Source organism: Nyctereutes procyonoides, unplaced genomic scaffold (genome assembly GCF_905146905.1).
Source record: "Nyctereutes procyonoides isolate TBG_1078 unplaced genomic scaffold, NYPRO_anot_genome, whole genome shotgun sequence".
Classification (NCBI taxonomy): Eukaryota; Metazoa; Chordata; class Mammalia; order Carnivora; family Canidae; genus Nyctereutes; species Nyctereutes procyonoides.
Window position 1 is genome coordinate 14,263,945 of NW_026575146.1, and position 19,534 is coordinate 14,283,478.

Below are 19,534 nucleotides of genomic sequence, written 5' to 3' on the forward strand. Positions count from 1 at the left end.
GAGTTTCCACCAGCACTAAAACACAGATACTACATACTTATGTTCAAAGATTGTGCATTCAAATAATGCATTTCTTTGGCCATGGATGGGCTCTTAAGCAATGTTCTCTCTCTATCCCATGGCTGCTAGAAGCCAGTAGTATAGTTCTCAGCACACATTGCAGAAGTATCATTGGCAATATGTCCCTTCTAATTTTTTTCTCCAGAGCATTAAGACTTTCCAAAAGCTGAAAACAATACACCTCAAATAGCAACAGACCAGGCATACTAGTACTGAGGAAATGATTCTTGTGAACATGAAAATATAGACTTGGTGTCCTTTATTATCTTATAATATGTCTCATCATGGTACTTTTAATTTTTTTCTCCAGGATGGCTTTTTCTTGCTATTAACTAGGCCTGTGGTCCCAGGGCTGTGGGTAGTGGACATTGCCTGTTTAGAGGTCTTCAAGAGACAGAGGAGATTGCAATAGAAAATTGATCTTTAATTTTTCTGGAAAGCAGAATTCTACTTATATTGCCTAAAGGAAAACTACCTGTTTCTGTTTCAAAGCTAACACAGACCTTTTTTATTAAATGTAATTTTTGTACATTAAGAGGAGGTATTTGGTAGACTTAATGAAAAGGTCAAATGGATTACTTAACTTTTTTTCTTTTTGCCTTAGCTGAAGCCAATTCAAATACTTTCAAATCCACTGTCTACATATAATCAGCAACTATGGCTGACATGTGTTGTGGAGCTGGATCAATCAAAAGGTATGAAGTCTGACATTTCAGAACCGTTTTTCTTTGTACAAAGCACCATATCTTTTTTTTTTAATTTTTTATTTACTTATGATAGTCACAGAGAGAGAGAGAGAGAGAGAGAGAGAGAGAGGCAGAGACACAGGCAGAGGGAGAAGCAGGCTCCATGCACCGGGAGCCCGATGTGGGATTCGATCCCGGGTCTCCAGGATCGCGCCCTGGGCCAAAGACAGGCGCCAAACCGCTGCGCCACCCAGGGATCCCACAAAGCACCATATCTTAAAGACTGAGAGAGCTTTAAAATCTTTGAACGAGTACTCAAAGATGGATCCCAAGGATGCTCATTTTTTTTTATGATAGCAACAAATTGGAAACCCTCTAAATGTCTGCCATTGTCTTCCAGAGAAAGTTAGGGTTCAATGTTCAGGGAGCACCGGTCAGCTTAGCTCAGTGGATGTATGGTGTAGGTGCTGCTGGGGCAGCCTTCTTCCATGGGGTTCAGGAGAGGATTAAGTTCTGATGCCCCTGTGGCAGTGATTCTGTCCCCTAGGGACAGATACTTGGGCCGTTGTCACCATTGGGGTGGAGGAGTGCTACTAGTATCTAGAGGGTGAAGAAGACCAGGGCTGCTGCTGAACATCCTGCAGTGCTTGCAACAGCCCCACAGCCAAGGATTATCTGGCTTCAAAATATCAGTGCTGCTGAGGCTGAGAAACCTGCTCTGAAGCATCCCAGTCTGTAAAGCCTCAGCTCTGCTCGTCTGGAGCAGCACTAGTTATGTACTGTCTGGAGAGACCTGAGGAAATGGTCACCCACTTTATTTTCTGTATCATGTGATTCAGATGTGCTTTGGTTTAGAAAGAATTTGGAAAGATAACCCCATGACCACAGTAAATTAAGTGAAGAAAAAATGTATTACCAAAAACTTAACCCCTTTTTGTAACATTTTTAAAAACATAAATAAATTTGGCATCATTGTGTATTTGTATGCCTAGAAAATGGTCTGGGAGGATGGACACAACATGTTAATTATATGGTTATCTCTGGGTGGTGGGATTATAAGTGTTTAATATATCTTTGTATTTTTTTGTTCTCTGATTTTTTTTAAACAATGAGCATAAAAACAAAATAATAAATTATATAATCAGAAAAATAAGAAATCTAAATTTATTTTAGTATAAAATTAAAATCTTATGTGGGAAATTAAAAAATAAACTTTCATTAGCCATGAAATACTTACTTACCCTTTGGTGAACCAAAACTGATGAACCTGTAATGTCAGTTTTTACGTGGGCCCCTGGGTAACACGTTGGAAGTAGAGCGTATGGAATGGCTTTACTTTGCTGACAAGTGTGAGGTTTTCAAATATGCTGAGGCTGAGGCAGTTGGAGGACCCTTCTGGGTACTTAGTTTTGCAAGTGTGATGTGGTCTCTGACACTGAATTTCTTTTGTAGAAACATCCATTCAGACAAGCTTCCTCATGACCGTTAAAGTTGATGGTGTAGCTCAAGATGGGACCACCATGTTCATTCATAACAAAGTTCACAATCGGACAAGGACCCTCACCTGTGCGGGGGTGAGTATCTTGGAACAGTTGCCGATTATCATGCTGCCCTGTTACATATCTGCTTTCTTAGGTAAAATAATTGAATCATACTAGTGATGGCACGGAACCCTCACCTAACTTTATACAGTGATACCCTTATAAATTCTTACAGCCTTACACACGTGCACACGTTCTCACACATATAAGGTCTGTTTTTACTATTTGTGTACAGCCTGGTGTGTCTACACATGGCTGTTCACGGGCTGCTTGTCGCCTGTGAAGGTCTGTGGCTGCTCCATGGTCATTCTGAATTGCCAGGGCTTCGGGTTTCCAGCCCTTTGATTGATGCCTTGGTCTACCTCTGGAGGCCCAGGCCTCGTAGGAAGAGTGGCCTACTTGTGTGAGCATCTCCTTCAGAGAGCAGTATGTGGTTATGGGATAGAGAAACCTGGTGATCAGAAGTGAGAAAGGAACCCTTGCTCTTGTTTATTTTGGCACCATGTTCTGTCAGAATCCTGAGTCACTGGAACTGGGACTGGTCTGTGTACAACAGGGAGGCCCCCAAGGACTAAGCTGGTCGTGGGTGGCATAGAGGACGTGGGGAACATCAGAAAAGAGAACACATGGATTGTAGGGTTAGGAAAGTGGTTTCCCTGACAGGCCTCTTGCCAGGCTTTCTGGACATTCAGGTGTCCTTCCGTCCCTGGGGCAGGCCCACAGAGCAGGCCCTGTTATCAGACCCCCCCCGCCTTGTACACAAGAGGAAACTGAGGCCCAGAGAGATCAGAGCCCTTGCTCGAGGTGACTCACATGGTGAGAAGGGGGCCAGGATTTCAGCCCATGCTGTTTGATTCTAGAGCTTGTACCCTTAGCAGCCATGCACCACCTGGTCCAGAACAGTGAAATAGCAGGCCCTTTTGTCCTGGCAGGAAAGGATTCAGGTGGGGAAGGGTTCCTGTTGGAGGGTGACCCCCGTCTGGGGTCTCCTTCTGCCATCTGCTTGAAGATCCCGAGGCAGCAGCTCCCAGACTCAATCAGCTGCTTCACCCACTGGGTCTGCATCGTGGGCCTGGGCAGGTGTTGCTCGGAAAGCCCCGCGAGTGACCAGACTCTCTCTGCCTCTGTTGGTCGCCCACAGGAAGAGGGCCGGGCCAGCCTCTGAAATGTGTTTTCCTCGGCTGCAATGTGGGGTCACGCCCTCCCTGACCATCCTCGTAAGTGGCTAGAATCAAGTCAAATACAGTGTGTGAGAGCCTTAGGTGTTTGTGCACGGGCGGTGGCCTCCTCTCCACTCCCAGGCAGGCTGGAGTCCAGATTTGGCTGGTACTTTGGCCCCTGGCTTTCCTCTTTCTCTCACCGAGTGGGTGATGATGAAGGGCAGTCAGTGATGTTACTGTAAGGCTGCTGCGACTGGTCCTTCTGGTTTGCGAGGACCAAAGAGTTTCCTAGGATGGGGGATTTGTGTTAAACCGGGGCAAGTCTCAGTCCAGCTAGGACAACTCGGTCACCCTGTCTGAAGCCTTTACCTCAAATAGCGCCAGGCTGCCCACAAGGCTGCCTGTCTGCAGCATAGCTCCTTGGCAGCGCCCTAACACTGCAACTTGATGGTGGCGCTTTTGTGCCTTGTCTCCCCTCCCATTGGTGGCCCTACTTCCATCTCTACAGTGTCATCCTTGGAGACTTCTCTCTTCTGTTGTCTCTCTGTGCAGGCCCCTTCCCAGCCCTCCTAGGAGCACTGCCCTGACCTAAAAAAAGATGGGACTTTTATGTTATAGAGATATTGACCACCCTTAATACAACCTCTGTTTTGATCTAAAGAGAAAGTGCTGTCTGCCTCGGGTAGCAAGTGGTCCACACCAGGCGGGTGAGAATGCTGTGCTCTCACCGAGCGATTTGTAGGGACATGTAGTGATCCATGTGCAAACCGTGGCTTGAACTGAGAACCATCCCACACACACAAACACATCGGCAGGTGGTCTCACTGTAGTTTTTTAAATTTGAAGATATATGTAGGCTGAAATATAACTGTGTTGTTATTCGAACATCCCCCGAAGAGTCCACACTTCTAAGAAGTAGTCCTCTGTACAGCATGAATACATTCACTAATGCGATCCCCTTTGTTCCTGATCATGCTCAGTACTTAGCTGCTCCTGTCTCCATGTGTCCTCCTGTGACCCGACTGTCGGGAACGGTGGTGGACTTGGTTTTGCTGAGACCAGGGGCAACACGCACACTCACCTCTTCTGACTTCTTACCTGTCCTCTAGGTCAGCACCCCTGCCTGCCAATTGTCCCCTTATCTTTTTAAGGCTTCCTGTGTATACCCAGATCTGTTTTCCTACCCTGACCTCAGACATTCCTGACTTGGGGAGCCTTTGGTCAACGGTAGGGGTGACTGCCCTGTTCACAGCCATAGCTCTCACAAGTGCCACCCAAAAACTGTTCTGTCGGACTATGAGAGAACTTCCCAAGGGAGTGCTAGGTGGTGTCGCTGCACCTAGGTCACTGCCTGCCCAGCCACTGAGGACACATCTGCATCCAGGCTGAGGGCTCACCGCCCTGGCCACGCTGAAGTAGAGGGGACGCAGTTCCTAACTGCACAAGACAGGAGACAGGGGCTCTTGGCAGGCAGTGAGCACACACACCTGGGTAATCATTCTAGCCGTTGTTCCTGTAGTCTGCCTTGGGTTGGACCTGACCTCCTCACAGAGGCTACAGGGGCTCCGCGTAGAGAAGGACAGGCACTGGGGTGACGGGGCACAGTCACTCTAGGTATCATGCAGCAGCTGTGCAAGTGAGTAGGGAGGAGAGTGAGCTCAGGGGTCTGATTTGTTGTGTCTTAACTCACACTCCTCTTGCCCCCCCCCAGTGTATTTGTGCAAATGTCAGGTTTGTGTTGTACTGTTAACATTTTTTATGCAAGTGACATTATTTTGAATCATCCAAAGTAGAAAGATTCTAATGATTGCAAATCATCTATTATTTGTTTCCAAAAATATCCATTTGGTTCTTTCTTTCTAAGAATTGTTTTTGGCTGCCATCTGAATTTTTCTGGGCTCTGGCAAGTTCCCTGGAGATGGTTAGTTCTGCTCATCTGTTGTTGAAATGTGTTATTTCATGGGTCAGTTGGTGGGGGAGCCAGTCATGCTTGCTTTAAAGACACAGCTCTTCCTTGCATCTTTGCAGAAGTGTGCAGAAATTATTGTGGCTCATCTTGGCTACTTAAATTACACTCAGTATACCGTGATTGTGGGATTTGAACACCTGAAGGTACCCATCAAGGAAATGAACTTCACGGTGAGTATACCAGCTGGCTTCGGTGTTTCCAGTGCTTGTTTGTTTAGCTCCCATCCTTCTGTCAAATGACTGAAATTAATCTCAGCATTGAAATCGTGTTGTTTTGAACAATGGAAGATGTACAGTTTTTAAAAACTATAAGGAAACCATAATTTCTTAAATACATGGAACCAAGTATAACTTCAAGAAACAGTATGAAATTGGAAACCCTTTGTGGTGTTCTGAGATTTAGAACAGAGAGGACAGAGAATTGCCTTCCAGTTGGAAGGTCAGTAAGAGTATCTGGTGAACCACCGTCCTGGTAGAAGAAGAACACAGTGGGCCCCCCTTTGCCAGCCCTGGGAGCTGCTCTCAGGCCCCAGTAGGACCTCTGGTGAGGGGTGGGTGCTGCTGTCACTGTGAGATTCCACTGTTCTGCTGTCCTGCATCCTGCTGAAATCAGCCTCTTTGTTTCTTCCACTTGCTCATTCCACAGAATAACCAGTGTAGTGACCAGGAGTGCGGGTCTGCGCTGGTGTGGATCCTGGCACATCCTCTGCAACTGAGTGTTGTTGAGCCTGTTTCCCTATCTGTAAACAGCTGCTTCATAAAGCTGTGCCAATTGTATGAAGGTGGTCATGGGTTCCTTTTGAAAAGTTGGTGCTCTCCTGAGCTACAACTCCCATCCCCTAGGAGAAGCCTGGTAGCAGTGGCTCCCCCTCCCTCCCCACTACCCCCAGGTGCTGAGAAGTCCCTCACCTTGTCTCTGTCTCTTGGATTTGCCTGTTCTGGACATTTTGTGTGAATGGATTCATCTGTAGGTGGTCTTTTGTGGCAGACTTCTTTCATTACATGTAGTATTTTCAGAGTTCGTCTGTGCTTTTGAGGGTGTCAGCACCTCATGCTTTGCTGAGTATTTCACGTGTGGGTAGACTCCATTTTGTGTGTCTGCTCATCGGTTGATGGGCATTTGGGTTCTTTCCCATTTTATGCCACTGTGAGCATTCACCTGCAGGTTTTTATTTGGACTGATGGGTGCCCTCTACTGAGAGGTTTTGATGTGTAGGCCCTCTTTCGTGTGCTTGACATGGACTGTCTCAAATGGCCCACCTCCGTGGTGGCACTGGTGGTCCCCATTTTCCAGGTTGGGGGGGGGGCTGGAGTTTGGCTGGGTTTGGGGATCATGCACCATGCCTGCTCATTCTAGGTAGGCGCTCAGCAAATGCCACCTGTTGTTAATATTCATATTACTTTTTTTCCCCATGTTCTGTCTCCAGACTACCTAAGATGAGTTTTATTCATTATCCACATGATAGTTCTGCAGACATTTAAAAATGTTGTCTCAGCCCCACTGAGGTTCCTCCTTTCCTTCACATGGCCCTGGGGGTGGCTTCTGGACCCCTTGGGCTCCAGGTCTCCCTCCCAGGGCTGCTCCAGGCAGCCTGACTGAGGAGTGGCTGCTTGTGAAGTAGGAGCAGGTGGCCTTCCAGGTGTGGCTGGAGCCAGACAGCCGGCTCCTCTGGCAGCGGCGTCACCTGTCGGATTGTGTTCTGCCAATTGCTAAATGCCCCTCAGACTTTTTCCTCCATAACTGCTGTTAAGTCTGGTCTTTTTGATTCTCTACTTCTGTGGTTGGTTTGTAACAATTCTCAGACACCACTCAGATGTTACACTTCGCTCTTGAATTTCTTTTCACCGGTTTTGGCCTCTGGGTCTAGCCTCTTCTGAACTTTTGAATTTGAATCTGGATTGTATTCTTTGTGGTATTGAAGATTTCCTAGAGCTTTGTCCTCAGAACATCTGGCCAGCATCCTGCCTGCGTCCTCAAGTTCATGATGCAGAGGTTGAACCCTGCTAGGGTCTGAGACAGATGCCCTGAGCTCAGGCACGCTGATTCCATCCTGTGCTAACCATCTGTGCTTGAGACTTTGCTATTTTAGAATTACCCTGAATCAAGAATGCAGAGAGCAAAGAGCACCATGTTTCTCAGACAGGGGACCTCTCCTTTCCATCTTTATGGGAGCTTCGTCCCCTAAAAGCCTTTCTCAGAGTTCTCAGTAACTTTCCTCACAGGCTCAGTCCACTGCGACCCTATTACATGGCTCATTTTTTAAAAAAAGATTTTATTTATTTATTCATGAGAATACACAGGAGAGAGAGAAGCAGAGACACAGGCAGAGGGAGAAGCAGGCTCCATGCAGGGAGCCTGATGTGGGACTCGATCCAGGGTCTCCAGGATCACACCCTGGGCTGCAGGCAGCGCTAAACCACTGAGCCACCGGGGCTGTCCAACATGGCTCGTTGATTGAGGTTCCCTCTTTCCTTCTTTTCTGTTTATTTCCTCTTAGTGTTATTCCTAGGTAATTTGGTCCATATTTTAGATAAACTTGGTACACGTCATTCCACTGTTGCTCAAGAAAGCAGGTGATGTGGTTTCACTGGAGGGCGCAGCAAGGAAGTTGCCATTGGAACAGCTCACCTGGAATGACGCCATCGGTCAGGGCATCATTCTTGGTAGTGCTCTTCAGCATCTAGAATGCTGATACAGGGAACCCCTGGGATCTATGGGGTTGTCACCTAAGATTTTTCTCCACTTTTGCACATTTCTCTATTCCCAGTACCCAACAGTGTGCCTGGCAACAGCGAGGCTTGTAATAAATATATATGGGTCGAATTGAAGGGTAACACCATAGCACTTCACAGATGGAGACATTCAAATGGCCAACAGGCTTGTGAAATGATGTGTATCCTTGCTCTAAACCGATGAGTCAGAGAATTCAAAAAAGAATGCTTTTTTTTTTTTTTTAACCTGGCAAATGGTAAAAAACCTGCAAGAAAAACGACATCTAGGATTAGTAAGATGCAAGGACACAAGCTCTTCCATACAGGTTAATGGGGTATAAATTGATTTCAGTGTTGGGGGCAGTTTATTAGTGTATCAGAGCCTCTACGTGCATATTCTTTTTGACCTAGTAACTCTACTTCTTTGAATTTATTCTAACAAAACAATTAGAAAAGTACACGAAAATTTATATTTTTCATAGCAGGAAGTTGGGAGCAATCTATAATTCAGAATTCTGGTTAAATTTTTCTGCAGCTATTAAAATAATAAACTGGTCACAAAATAGAACAGATAGCACAGACTGCTATTGATTAAAAAAAAAAAAAAGGAAAAGAAGGGGCACCTCGGTGGCTCAGTGGTTGAGTGTCTGCCTTTGGCTCAGGTCAGGATCCTGGGGTCCTGTGATCGAGTTCTGCATCGGGCTCCCTGCAGGGAGCCTGCTCCTCCCTCTGCCTTGTCTCTGCCTTTCTCTCTGTGTCTCTCATGAATAAATGAAATCTTTAAAAAAAGGAAAAAAACTATCTCAATTCAAAGTGCTGATTAACATTTTTTATTATAGAAAATGCTAGAAGACGCTATCTCTGGGTGGTGGGATTAATGGTTAATTTCTTCTTTGCTTCTGTTTATAGTGAGCTTTTTATTACCTTTATAATCAGAAGAGAAAATTATTTTTTTTTTTTCAAAAAGGCTCCGAAGACAACTGCTATTTGAAAGGGGAAGCCTAAGATACCGTCTGGCAGTTCACTCTGAGAAGCTTAGTTATGGAAAAGCTCCCTCAGAAAATCACGGTTTAGTATTATGTCTGAAACTTGTATAGAGACGCATTAAGAAAGCAGAGAACCTTATGGAAAGTGTGTCTATATCTTTTATGAAATTGCTGTTGGAAAGTATCCATTATGTTGTGAACTCCGATTTAAACCTCTGAACAGAATTCCTTTTGACCATTTGTTATTAACTCCTTTTATGAGACCTAGATCAAGCTATTTATCTCATCACATTTCACTTTTGGTATTAGCTGCTAGCAATTTCAGAAATAAGTTTTATGCTGAACCGTGGCAGTCACTAACATCCTGGTACAGGTTTAATTGTTTGCCCTCTTCCATTACAATTTTACCTCTTGAAAAACTTAAAAAATTGTTCCTTTCTCATTTGTCTTTTTATTACAAGTTGACTTCATTTCCGTTTTGGAAGTAAACAAAGTAGAACAAATAAAATGCATTTTAAAAGTATATCACTGATAGTATTATACATCCATCAGAATGGCTGTGCTGAAAAAGCCAAGAAGATGGCAATGCTGGCAAGGCTGGGAGCAGCCAGAGCTCTTATACTCTGCTAGTGGAGGTGTGACTTCTACCGCAGAGAGGCGCATACCTCAGCCAGAAGACGTTCACTGCAATGTGCGTGTCCTGGCACCATGGTACCTGTAGCTGCAAACTGCACCATCAGTAGGAGGATCACTCACAGTGGCACGTTCCTGCCTGTCGTGGAGTATTGCATGGCAGTGAGGAGGAGTGGTGACAGCTACTTTCACAAGCATGATGTTGAAGGCAATAAGCCAAATACAAAATAGCACACGGTGTGTGCTTCCATTTATGTAAATTAGAAGAACAGGCAAAATGAATCTGAGCCATTAAATCAGGATTAGTGTCACTCGGGTAGTTAGTGACTTGAAGGGGCATATGGGGGCTTTTGGGATGCGGTGATGGCGTTTCTTGATCCAAACACTGTTCGCATTGGTGTGTTCCATCTGTGACCGTGTGTGGAGTCATACGCTGAGGGTACATACACAGGTTTTCGTAGGTTCGTTTCCTTTCAGTAAAAACTTCAGTGAATATGTGGCGCACTTTAAAAATCCAAACTCGTCAGGTTGCTGATCTGTCCGTCAGGATGTGCTGATCCGCACCCATTTCTTTAGACAGTTCTTGCCTCTTTAACAGAATTTGACATGTGAGGTTTTCTATTGCTGTTGTTGGAAATCTTTGGTGTTTGCAGGCTTGTGTTCGCTGTTCTCATGTGTGCTGGTGGCTGTGGCTCTTCCCTAAGGGCTGTCAGAACCACGCAGGCACCTGCCTGTGGGTGTCCCCATGGGTTCCTTTAGCCAGTTTTCTTCCTCATTGATGGAAATCGAGTTCAGGATGAAAATTACCCTGATAGCCTCTCCAACCTAGCAAGGGAGAGCATCATCGCGAGGGCAGCCCTTAAGGGTTCATCACCCTGTTTTTGGCAGACTACATCTGCCCTTAAGCAGATCCTTAGATGGTTGATGGTTTCTTTCTTTCTTTCTTTCTTTCTTTCTTTCTTTCTTTCTTTCTTTCTTTCTTTCTTTTCTTTCTTTCTTTCTTTCTTTCTTTCTTTCTTTCTTTCTTTCTTTCTTTCTTCCTTCCTTCCTTCCTTCCTTCCTTCCTTCCTTCCTTCCTTCCTTCCTTCCTTCCTTCCTTCCTTCCTTCCTTTCTTCCTTCCTTCCTTCCTTCCTTTCCTTCTTTCCTTCCTTCCCTTCCTTCCCTTCCTTCCTTCCTTCCTTCCTTCCTTCCTTCCTTTCCTTCCTTCCTTTCCTTTGATGGTCCTTTTCTTGTCTTGCCTGCTGTGTGGACTTGATCTTCTGTCTGGCATTGTTGTTAATGCCATGTACCCTTATGTTGAGAAGTTTTCTTTACTCATTCTCATATTCTGAACTCCTGGTTCATTGATTTCTCCTTACATACATATCTGTCTGAAGTGGAGCGGCGCTCCTTCTGTCTCTGCCTCTTCTGTCAGCCCTTGTTCTTCTGAGGACATCTTGCACATATCCTGATGCCATGTTCAAGTCCAGGCCACCCTCCAGGTCTTGCAGGCCACAGAGATACTCTTATTTCCTGTGTTTTTTAAAAAGTTTGTTTCATTGGCCGTGCTCTGCATATGCAGTGGAATGTAGACTTTAAACATGGTGCAGGTGGCTTTTACCCATTTCCTTGTCATTTTCTCCTGAGCCTTTCAAACACCTTCTCTACACACATCCCATCAGCTTCCGGCGTCCCCAGGGCTGAGCAGGGCATTTCCCCCCACTAAATGCCCTTTAGTTCAGTTCTTGAGTGACACTGCCATCACCTGATCACATTTCCTTTCCTTTTTCTTCCTAAGCCACAACCTTTCCCTGGGTGATGAGATGAAAACAACAGCACATGCTTTCTTGAGTCCTTCAGTTTTCTGTCCAGTATATACCCTCTGGTTTCCATGTGAATTGAGAGGACTAGTAGCCAGCAGCACTTTGAGAAGGACTGACTGGATTCTTGAGTCATACTTGCTCTCTCTTGTTCTCATATGACAAATTACAGAAGCAAATGTTAAGCTTTTGCCCTCCAAATATATTTTTTAATGTTTTATTTGTCCATGAGAGAGTGAGTGAGGCAGAGACATAGGCAGAGGGAGAAACAGGCTTCCTGCAGGGAGCCTGATGCGGAACTCGATCCCAGTACCCTGGGATCACGACCTGAGTGGAAGGCAGGCACTCAACGACTGAGCCCCCCCCCAGGCATCCCCTCTCCAAATATTTCTGTATAATGTCTTTTATATGAGTTTTCAAGTGTTGGAAACCCAGGCTGTGACTTGGAACCTGGGAACCAGTTACAGGGGGTTGCTTAGTGTGGCACAAGGTTGCTGGGAGCACCATTACCTGGAGCAGCCTGCACCCTGACGTGCCCCCACCCCTGTGTGTTCCTGTGCCCTTCCTAGTCACTGGGCTGACTAGGGCTGGGGCAGGCAGGGGGTAGGGGGAATGTCACAAGGCATTTGTCTTCTGCCAAAATAGCAGTTCTGGAGGCATTGTTATGGGATTTATTTACGTTCATGGTTTCACGTCTGCACAGTATTTGATATCGTATTTGCTTGCATATAGTCAAAGTAGGTGCCCAACAAATGTTGAATGGATGAATGGAGAACCAGACCAAAACTCTGTCGACTTGGATTAGGGAGCAGTGGCCTAAGCTCTAAAGCGGAGGTTTGTTCCAGAGTCAGTTTGTGGTATCGCAGGGTGTGCCCAGTCTCTGGAAGAACAAAGTGGCTTTGTGAAGGCCAGGGGACCTTGACACACATGCCAGAGAAGGGATTCATGACTCTTTAAGATTTCGAAGTAAATGTCTAAAGCTTGAATGTTTTCTGGGATTTAACTCTATTTCCTTTCACTTATTTTACTTTTTAATTTCAAATGTACACATTCGCACTTAAATAAAAGTAAATACGAAAACAGCCCCCTCCCCCTGAATTCCATACAGTGAGGTTCATATGGTGGCCTCGGTCCTAATCGTGGCTCTGGCGTGTGCACTGGACACCTGTCCCATAGAATCGCTGGGGGCCCTTCTGCTAGCCCTGGCACCACCGGGGCCATTGTCTGTCGTGGAGGGGCCGGGGCCCTGTTCTCTGAACTCCCCACAGTCTTCTTGGGCTCACTGGTGGGAAAAGAACGACTTTTCAAGCCATTGGCACAAGTGAATACCAGACCGAGCTGGGAGTCTGGTCTGGTCACAGAGGAAGCCAGAGGTGATTTCTCTTAGCCGCTGCTAGTGTAGGCAGTCTCCCTGAGAGAAACCATGTGTGGAGGTGGTTTCCTGGATCAGGACAGACAGGGGGAAGGTGCTGCAGGAGCATAGGAACAGCGGATTGGGTGCAGTACGGTTTCGAGCATCCGTGGTGCACCTGCCACCAGCGCAGGGCCCGGACACAGCCATGAAGGCCAGGATTGAGTGAGTTCCACTTCATCATCTTCCTCCTCCCTCCTGTGAAATCCTAGTTCAGAACTAAAGACGTGGGGATCCCTGGGTGGCGCAGTGGTTTGGCGCCTGCCTTTGGCCCAGGGCGCGATCCTGGAGACCCGGGATCGAATCCCACGTCGGGCTCCCGGTGCATGGAGCCTGCTTCTCCCTCTGCCTGTGTCTCTGCCTCTCTCTCTCTCTCTCTCTCTCTCTCTCTCTCGACTATCATAAATAAATAAAAATTAAAAAAAAAAACAAAAAACTAAAGACGTGTTTTGCGTTTAGCTATATTTATTGGAGAAAGCATTGTTTTCTTGTGTTATTTTTTTTTTTATTCATGAGAGAGAGACACACACAGGCAGAGACACAGGCAGAGGGAGAAGTAGGCTCCATTCAAGAAGCCCCACGCGGGACTCGATCCCGGGACTCCAGGATCACGCCCTGGGCCCAAGGCAGGTGCCAAACCACTGAGCCACCCAGGGATCCCCTTTTCTTGTGTTATTTTTTTAAAGTGAGTGAGTTGTTCTATACTGTTCTGTCAGAAGCTTTAAGATAGCATCTCTCTCCTTTATAAAGGGAGTCCTTAGTTATTTTCCTTCTTAAGAGTTAGACTCTCCTAAAGGTCAAACACTTTCATCACTGTCACTTTAAACATATTTTATGAAGTTTTTCCTGATGCTTAACACTTTTTCTTTGTCTTCTTGATTGTGCCTTGCAATCTGTTTTTTCAACTAAGATACATATTATACTTTTTTCTGTTTGATATCACATTCACACTGCTACTCCCCCATCAGTGCTCATAATTGCCACCATGATTGTTTTGTAAATGATACTTTTAAAATTTAAACAGCATAGCAATGTCGTAATAGTTGCATTATGTTTCAGATTTATGACAGTGGCTGTTATCTATTGAACTTGTGCTTTATGCCAGGCACTGTGCTAACCTTTTTTTTTTTTTTTTTTTTACCTCATCTTACTTAAATGTTCTGATAATTCTGCAAAGTAGGTAATAGTATCCCCATTTTATGGAAAAGAAATCTTAAGGTTAGTGATATTAAGCTAGTTTCCCCAACTAGAAAACAGAAGAGCTAAGATTTGATCCGGAGTCTCTGACTTCAAAATTCATGTGCCCTTAATCACCATGATCTTTGCTTTTTCATTAACATTGATTGTTAATTGTTGGTTTTTGTTTGATGGCTTTATCGAAGTACAGTTGACCTACAGTGACGTGCACTGTATTTAAGTGCACTATATTTAAAATATAAAATTTGATCCATTTTGACATATGTACACACCTGGGAAACAATCACCATAATAAGGACAGTATGCATACCCCTCAGTGCCTAAAAGTTTCCTCATGCCTCTTCCCCCTGTTACCTTCTCATCCTCCAACCACCACTGATCTACCGATTAATTTGTATTTATTTAAAATTTTATGTAGGGATCCCTGAGTGGCACAGCGGTTTGGCGCCTGCCTTTGGCCCAGGGCGCGATCCTGGAGGCCCGGGATCGAATCCCATATCGGGCTCCTGGTGCATGGAGCCTGTTTCTCTCTCTGCCTCTCTCTCTCTCTGTGACTATCATAAATAAATAAATTGAAAAAAAAATAAAAAAAAATTTTATGTAAACACAGGATGCCTTGGTGGCTCGCCCAGTTAAGCGTTTAACTCATGATTGCAACTCAGTTTGTGATCCCAGCGTCATGATGTCGAGCCCCACATTGGGCTCCATGCTCAGTGCAGAGTCTGCTTGTGATTCTCTCTCCCTCTGACCCCCACCCACCTCTCATTTTCTCTCTCATAAATAAATACAGCTCTAAAAAAAATTTAGATAAACATAGTCATACAATATGTTCGAATTCTTTCACTCAGCATAATTATTTTGAGATAACTGGTGCTGTTGGGTGTATCAGTTCATTCCTTTTTGTTGAGTAATATTCTACTGTGTTGATATAGCATAAACTGTTTATCCTTTCACCTGTTGAGGGACATTTAGATGGTCACCAGTTTTGGGCTGTTTTAAAGCTATTGTGAATACCTGTGAGTAAATCTTCATGTGGACATGTGCTTTCGTGTCTCTTGGGTAAATACCTAGCCTTGGAGTGGCTGGGTCATATGGTAGAGGTGTGTTTGACGGTTTAAGAAACTGACAAGACTGTCTTCCAAAGTGGTTGTATTGCTTTACATCCCCTCAGCAGTGTGTGAGAGAGCCCCAGTTACCTCACATCCTCATCAGCACCCAGTATGGTCATGTTTTTAATCTTGGCCATCCTAGTGGGCGTATAGTGGTATTTCATGGTGACTTTTATCTACAGTACTTTGAAAATGCCTTCTGGCTGGCATTTTTCTGGCAAGAAATCTGTTGTCCTTCCTTACCATTGGCCTCTGAATAGATGCTTTTCCCCTCCCACCCCCTCTACGCCTATTTTTAAGACTTATCTTTTACTTATTAAACAATTTGATTTACCTTCCAAAATCCTCAGTGTACTTTTTGTTTCTCTTAGGACCCTTGAGTTCTTGAATTTGTGAGTTCATAGTTCTCATTAAATTTAGAAAAGTTTTGGTCATTATTTCTTCGTTTTTTTTTGTTTGTTTGTTTGTTTGTTTTTTATCCTTTTGTCCATCCCCCACCACTAGAGGTCAAAGACACATCTCTTAGGCCACGTGCAGTTGTCTCACAGCTTACTGATTCTCTGTTCACTCTTGATCTGGTTCATTTAAAATCATATCTATTGTCACTTCCCCATGTTCGCTCATCTCTGTAAGGTCTGTTCCACTGTTATTCCTCTTCCAGGTCCCGACCTCATATGCTCGGACTTTCCTTGAGCTTCTTGCTGTCCTTGTCTGCTAATTCTGTGTGATCTAGGATTACTTGTTATGGTTCAGATTTTCTCGTTTTTTTTTTAATGTACTATGTATTTTTTTTCTTTCTTTCCTGTTCTTTCTTGAATGTAGTTGACATGCACAATGTCACTTGTCTGTATTTTTTATTTTTTTAATAAATGTTTTTAAAAGATTTTATTTGAGAGCGAGAGAGAGAGCATGAGCAGGGGGAAGGGGCAGAGGCAGAGGGAGCAGCAGACTCCCCACTGAGCAAGGAGCCCAACGTGGGGCTCAATCTCAGGACTGTCAGATCATGACCTGAACCAAAATCAGATGCTTAACAGACTGAGCCACAGGCGCCCCTGGTATTTTTTATTTAATGCCAGACACTACTGGTATTAGATTTTGTGTTCTTATAAATATCCTTGAACTTTGTTCTGGGATGTTTTCCAAGTTACTTGGAAATGGCTTTATTTTATTTTTTATTTTTTTTTTAGGCCTTGTTTTTAAACTTTGTTAGGTGGGACCAAGGCAGCGTGAAATCTTTTTTTTTTTTTAATTTTTATTTTTTTATTTATGATAGTCACACACAGAGAGAGAGAGAGAGAGAGAGAGAGGCAGAGAGACATAGGCAGAGGGAGAAGCAGGCTCCATGCACCGGGAGCCTGATGTGGGATTCGATCCCGGGTCTCCAGGATTGTGCCCTGGGCCAAAGGCAGGCGCTAAGCCGCTGCGCCACCCAGGGATCCCGGCAGCATGAAATCTAAGGCTACTTTCTTCCCACCTCTGGGGAAAAAGCATTTGGGATATGCTACCCAGTGTACCTTTGTGCGTTTTTCTCTCTGCGCATGGGAGAAGGCACTATTCCTGGCCCTCTGTGAGTGCCAGTGATCCTTTCATGGACTTTTCCCCCTGCTGCAGGTGGTTTACTCACACTCATGCCCTGATCAATGTTCAGGTGGAGACATGAGGGGGACCACCTTTGGCAGGTATCCAGAGCTCTCCTCTTAGTGCTCTGTCCTTTGAATCACAGCCAGTGGATTGTCTCCCTGGACTCCCAGCAGTGTGTTTATGATTCTGTGCTTGGGCTACCTTGCCACCATGGCTTGGGGCAGCTAGAGGGTGTACCTCTCTCTTATCAGCTGGAGATTATTGTCCTTCACTGACTGTCAAGTGTCTTCAACTGTGTGTATATGTGCCTCTGTGTGTATTTTAAATGTTTCAGGTAAGTTAGGTAAATCTAATGTCTATAACTTTGTTCTGAAGTAGATTTTTTAAATTGCTCAAGTTATTTTAATTCCATGCATTAAGACAATGGGGCTCATTAGTGCAGTGCAGTGTTGTGGGAGTCTGGTGATAAATTTGACTTGTGACCAGGATTGGAAGGGCTGCCTTCTCCCTGCCATTGGGATGTGGTACAGGCAAACTCAGCTCTGTTAGGTGTGCACTTGATAGGAGTGAATCTACTCAGCATAGAGCCGACACCTGTAATTCCATTGTACTTTTTGGTGTCAGATTCATATTTATGTGTTTCACTTAATCTTTTTTAGAACATCCTACCTACTCACATTTTTGCATCTTTTAAAAATCTGTCTCTTGGGCAGCCTGGGTGGCTCAGCGGTTTAGCGCCGCCTTTGGCCCAGGGCCTGATCCTGGAGACCCGGGATTGAGTCCCACATCGGGCTCCCTGCATGGAGCCTGCTTCTCCCTCTGCCTGTGTCTCTGCCTCTCTCTCTCTCTCTCTCTGTGTGTCTCATGAATGAATGAATAAATAAATAAATAAAATCTTTTTTAAAAGTTTCTCTTTTTTTTTTAAAGGTTTTATTTATTTATTCATGAGATACACACACACACACACACACACACACACAGAGGCAGAGACACAGACAGAGGGAGAAGCAGGCTCCATGCAGGGAGCCTGACGTGGGACTCCATCCCCCGTCTCCAGGATCACGCTCCGGACTGCAGGCGGCACTAAACCGCTGAGCCACCCGGGCTGCCCAAATCTGTTTCTTTTCATGGAAAGCATGGCTTTTTCTAATAAGGGGATTGACAGTGTTGATTTTTCTTTTTTAGAGACAGAGTGTATGAGTGGGGTGGGGGTGCAGAGGAGGACGGGGAGAGAGAATCTTCGGCTCCATGCTCAGCACAGAGCCCGATACAGGGCTCGATCTCACGACCCTGAGATTATGACCTGAGCTGAAATCAAGTTAATAAGTTAAGTCCGACACTTAACTGACAGGGGCCACGCAGGCACCCCAACAGCATTGTTTTTTGATATGAGATTTAAGAGCCAAATGCTCTTGTTGTAATTACAGAATAAATTTGTCTACCAGATTTATCATTAGTATGAACTATTTAAAACTATTTTCAACTCTTGGTGATTAAAATTTTCAAAGTCTGCATTCTTTAATATAAAAATAAAATGCACTGTTAAAATTTTAGAACATGTGAGAAGGCATAAGGAAAGAGAATGAACATTTAAAATTACTTATTGTATAGAGATCACTATTTTAATAATCTGGTGTACTTCCTTTTAGATGCATATTTTTTTTCAAATTATTTTCCTACTTTACATTTTAGTGGAAGACTTATGACCCGGCATTTTCTCAGTTGGAAATTTGGTTCCGATTTTTCTTTGTGGTGCTTACCTTCATTGTCACGGTAAGTTCCGTTTGCTGAATGATCACATCAGCACCCTACCAAAAGCAGAGTTAATTTATGAATTATGATTATCAAAGTGTGAACCAGGGAAGCAAACCATAAGAGATTCATAACTATAGAGAACAAACCAGGAAGGGAGGTGGGCAGGGGGATAGGCTGAGTGGGGGACGAGGTTGAGGATGGCACTTGTTGGGATGAGCACCGGGTATTGTCTGTAAGTGATGAATCACTGAATTCTACTCCTGAAACCAATATTATGTTCTATGTGAACTAACCTGAATTTAAATTTTAAAAAAGTGTGAACCACATGAGAGATTTATCTGAATGCTGAAATGTTCCATCCAGTGGGCTGACCTGATATTACCAAATATGCTGTATTTCTGCTAGGATGCTGTCATGCAAAAAAAGCAGCATGGTATCTGTTAGTAAGGACCTCTGTGTAGTACTACAGTGATGACAGATCCCCAACTTTTAGATTTTATTCTATTTATTTATTTTTTAAAGATTTTATTTATTTATTCATGAGAGACACAGAGGCAGAGACACAGGCAGAGGGAGAACAGGCTCCATGCAGGGAGCCTGACATGGGACTCAATCCCGGGTCTCCAGGATCAGGCCCTGGGCTGAAGGCGGCGCTAAACTGCTGAGCCACCCGGGCTGCCCAATCCCCAACTTTTAAGTAAATGCTCATCAGAGTGCAATGACAATGCCATATCACCTGCCTTGTTGAAATGACCTTCTTTTTATACAGGCAGATACAGCACATTCTTGCGGTTTTACCTTTGGAAAATTGTAACAGATCTCTCAGTCTTTGGGATTTTCAGGAGGAAAGCCTCAGATGAGTGGGTTTGGAAGTACAAGCTTTTGGCTCATTTGGGGTCTGAGTTCAGTGTCCACAAGCACCCTGTAACTTTGGC

The 19,534-nt window shown here is 44.6% G+C and overlaps 1 protein-coding gene across 1 annotated transcript in view; it reads left to right on the forward strand.

Moving 5' to 3' along the window:
* The window catches only part of TMEM181 (transmembrane protein 181), a 53,849-nt gene that overhangs the window by 19,639 nt on the left and 14,676 nt on the right, over positions 1–19,534 (forward strand). The window contains exons 4-7 of the mRNA XM_055311080.1: positions 665–755; positions 2,199–2,320; positions 5,476–5,586; positions 18,537–18,617. Coding sequence (XP_055167055.1) covers positions 665–755; positions 2,199–2,320; positions 5,476–5,586; positions 18,537–18,617 — 405 coding nt within the window. The remainder of the gene's footprint in view (positions 1–664; positions 756–2,198; positions 2,321–5,475; positions 5,587–18,536; positions 18,618–19,534) is intronic.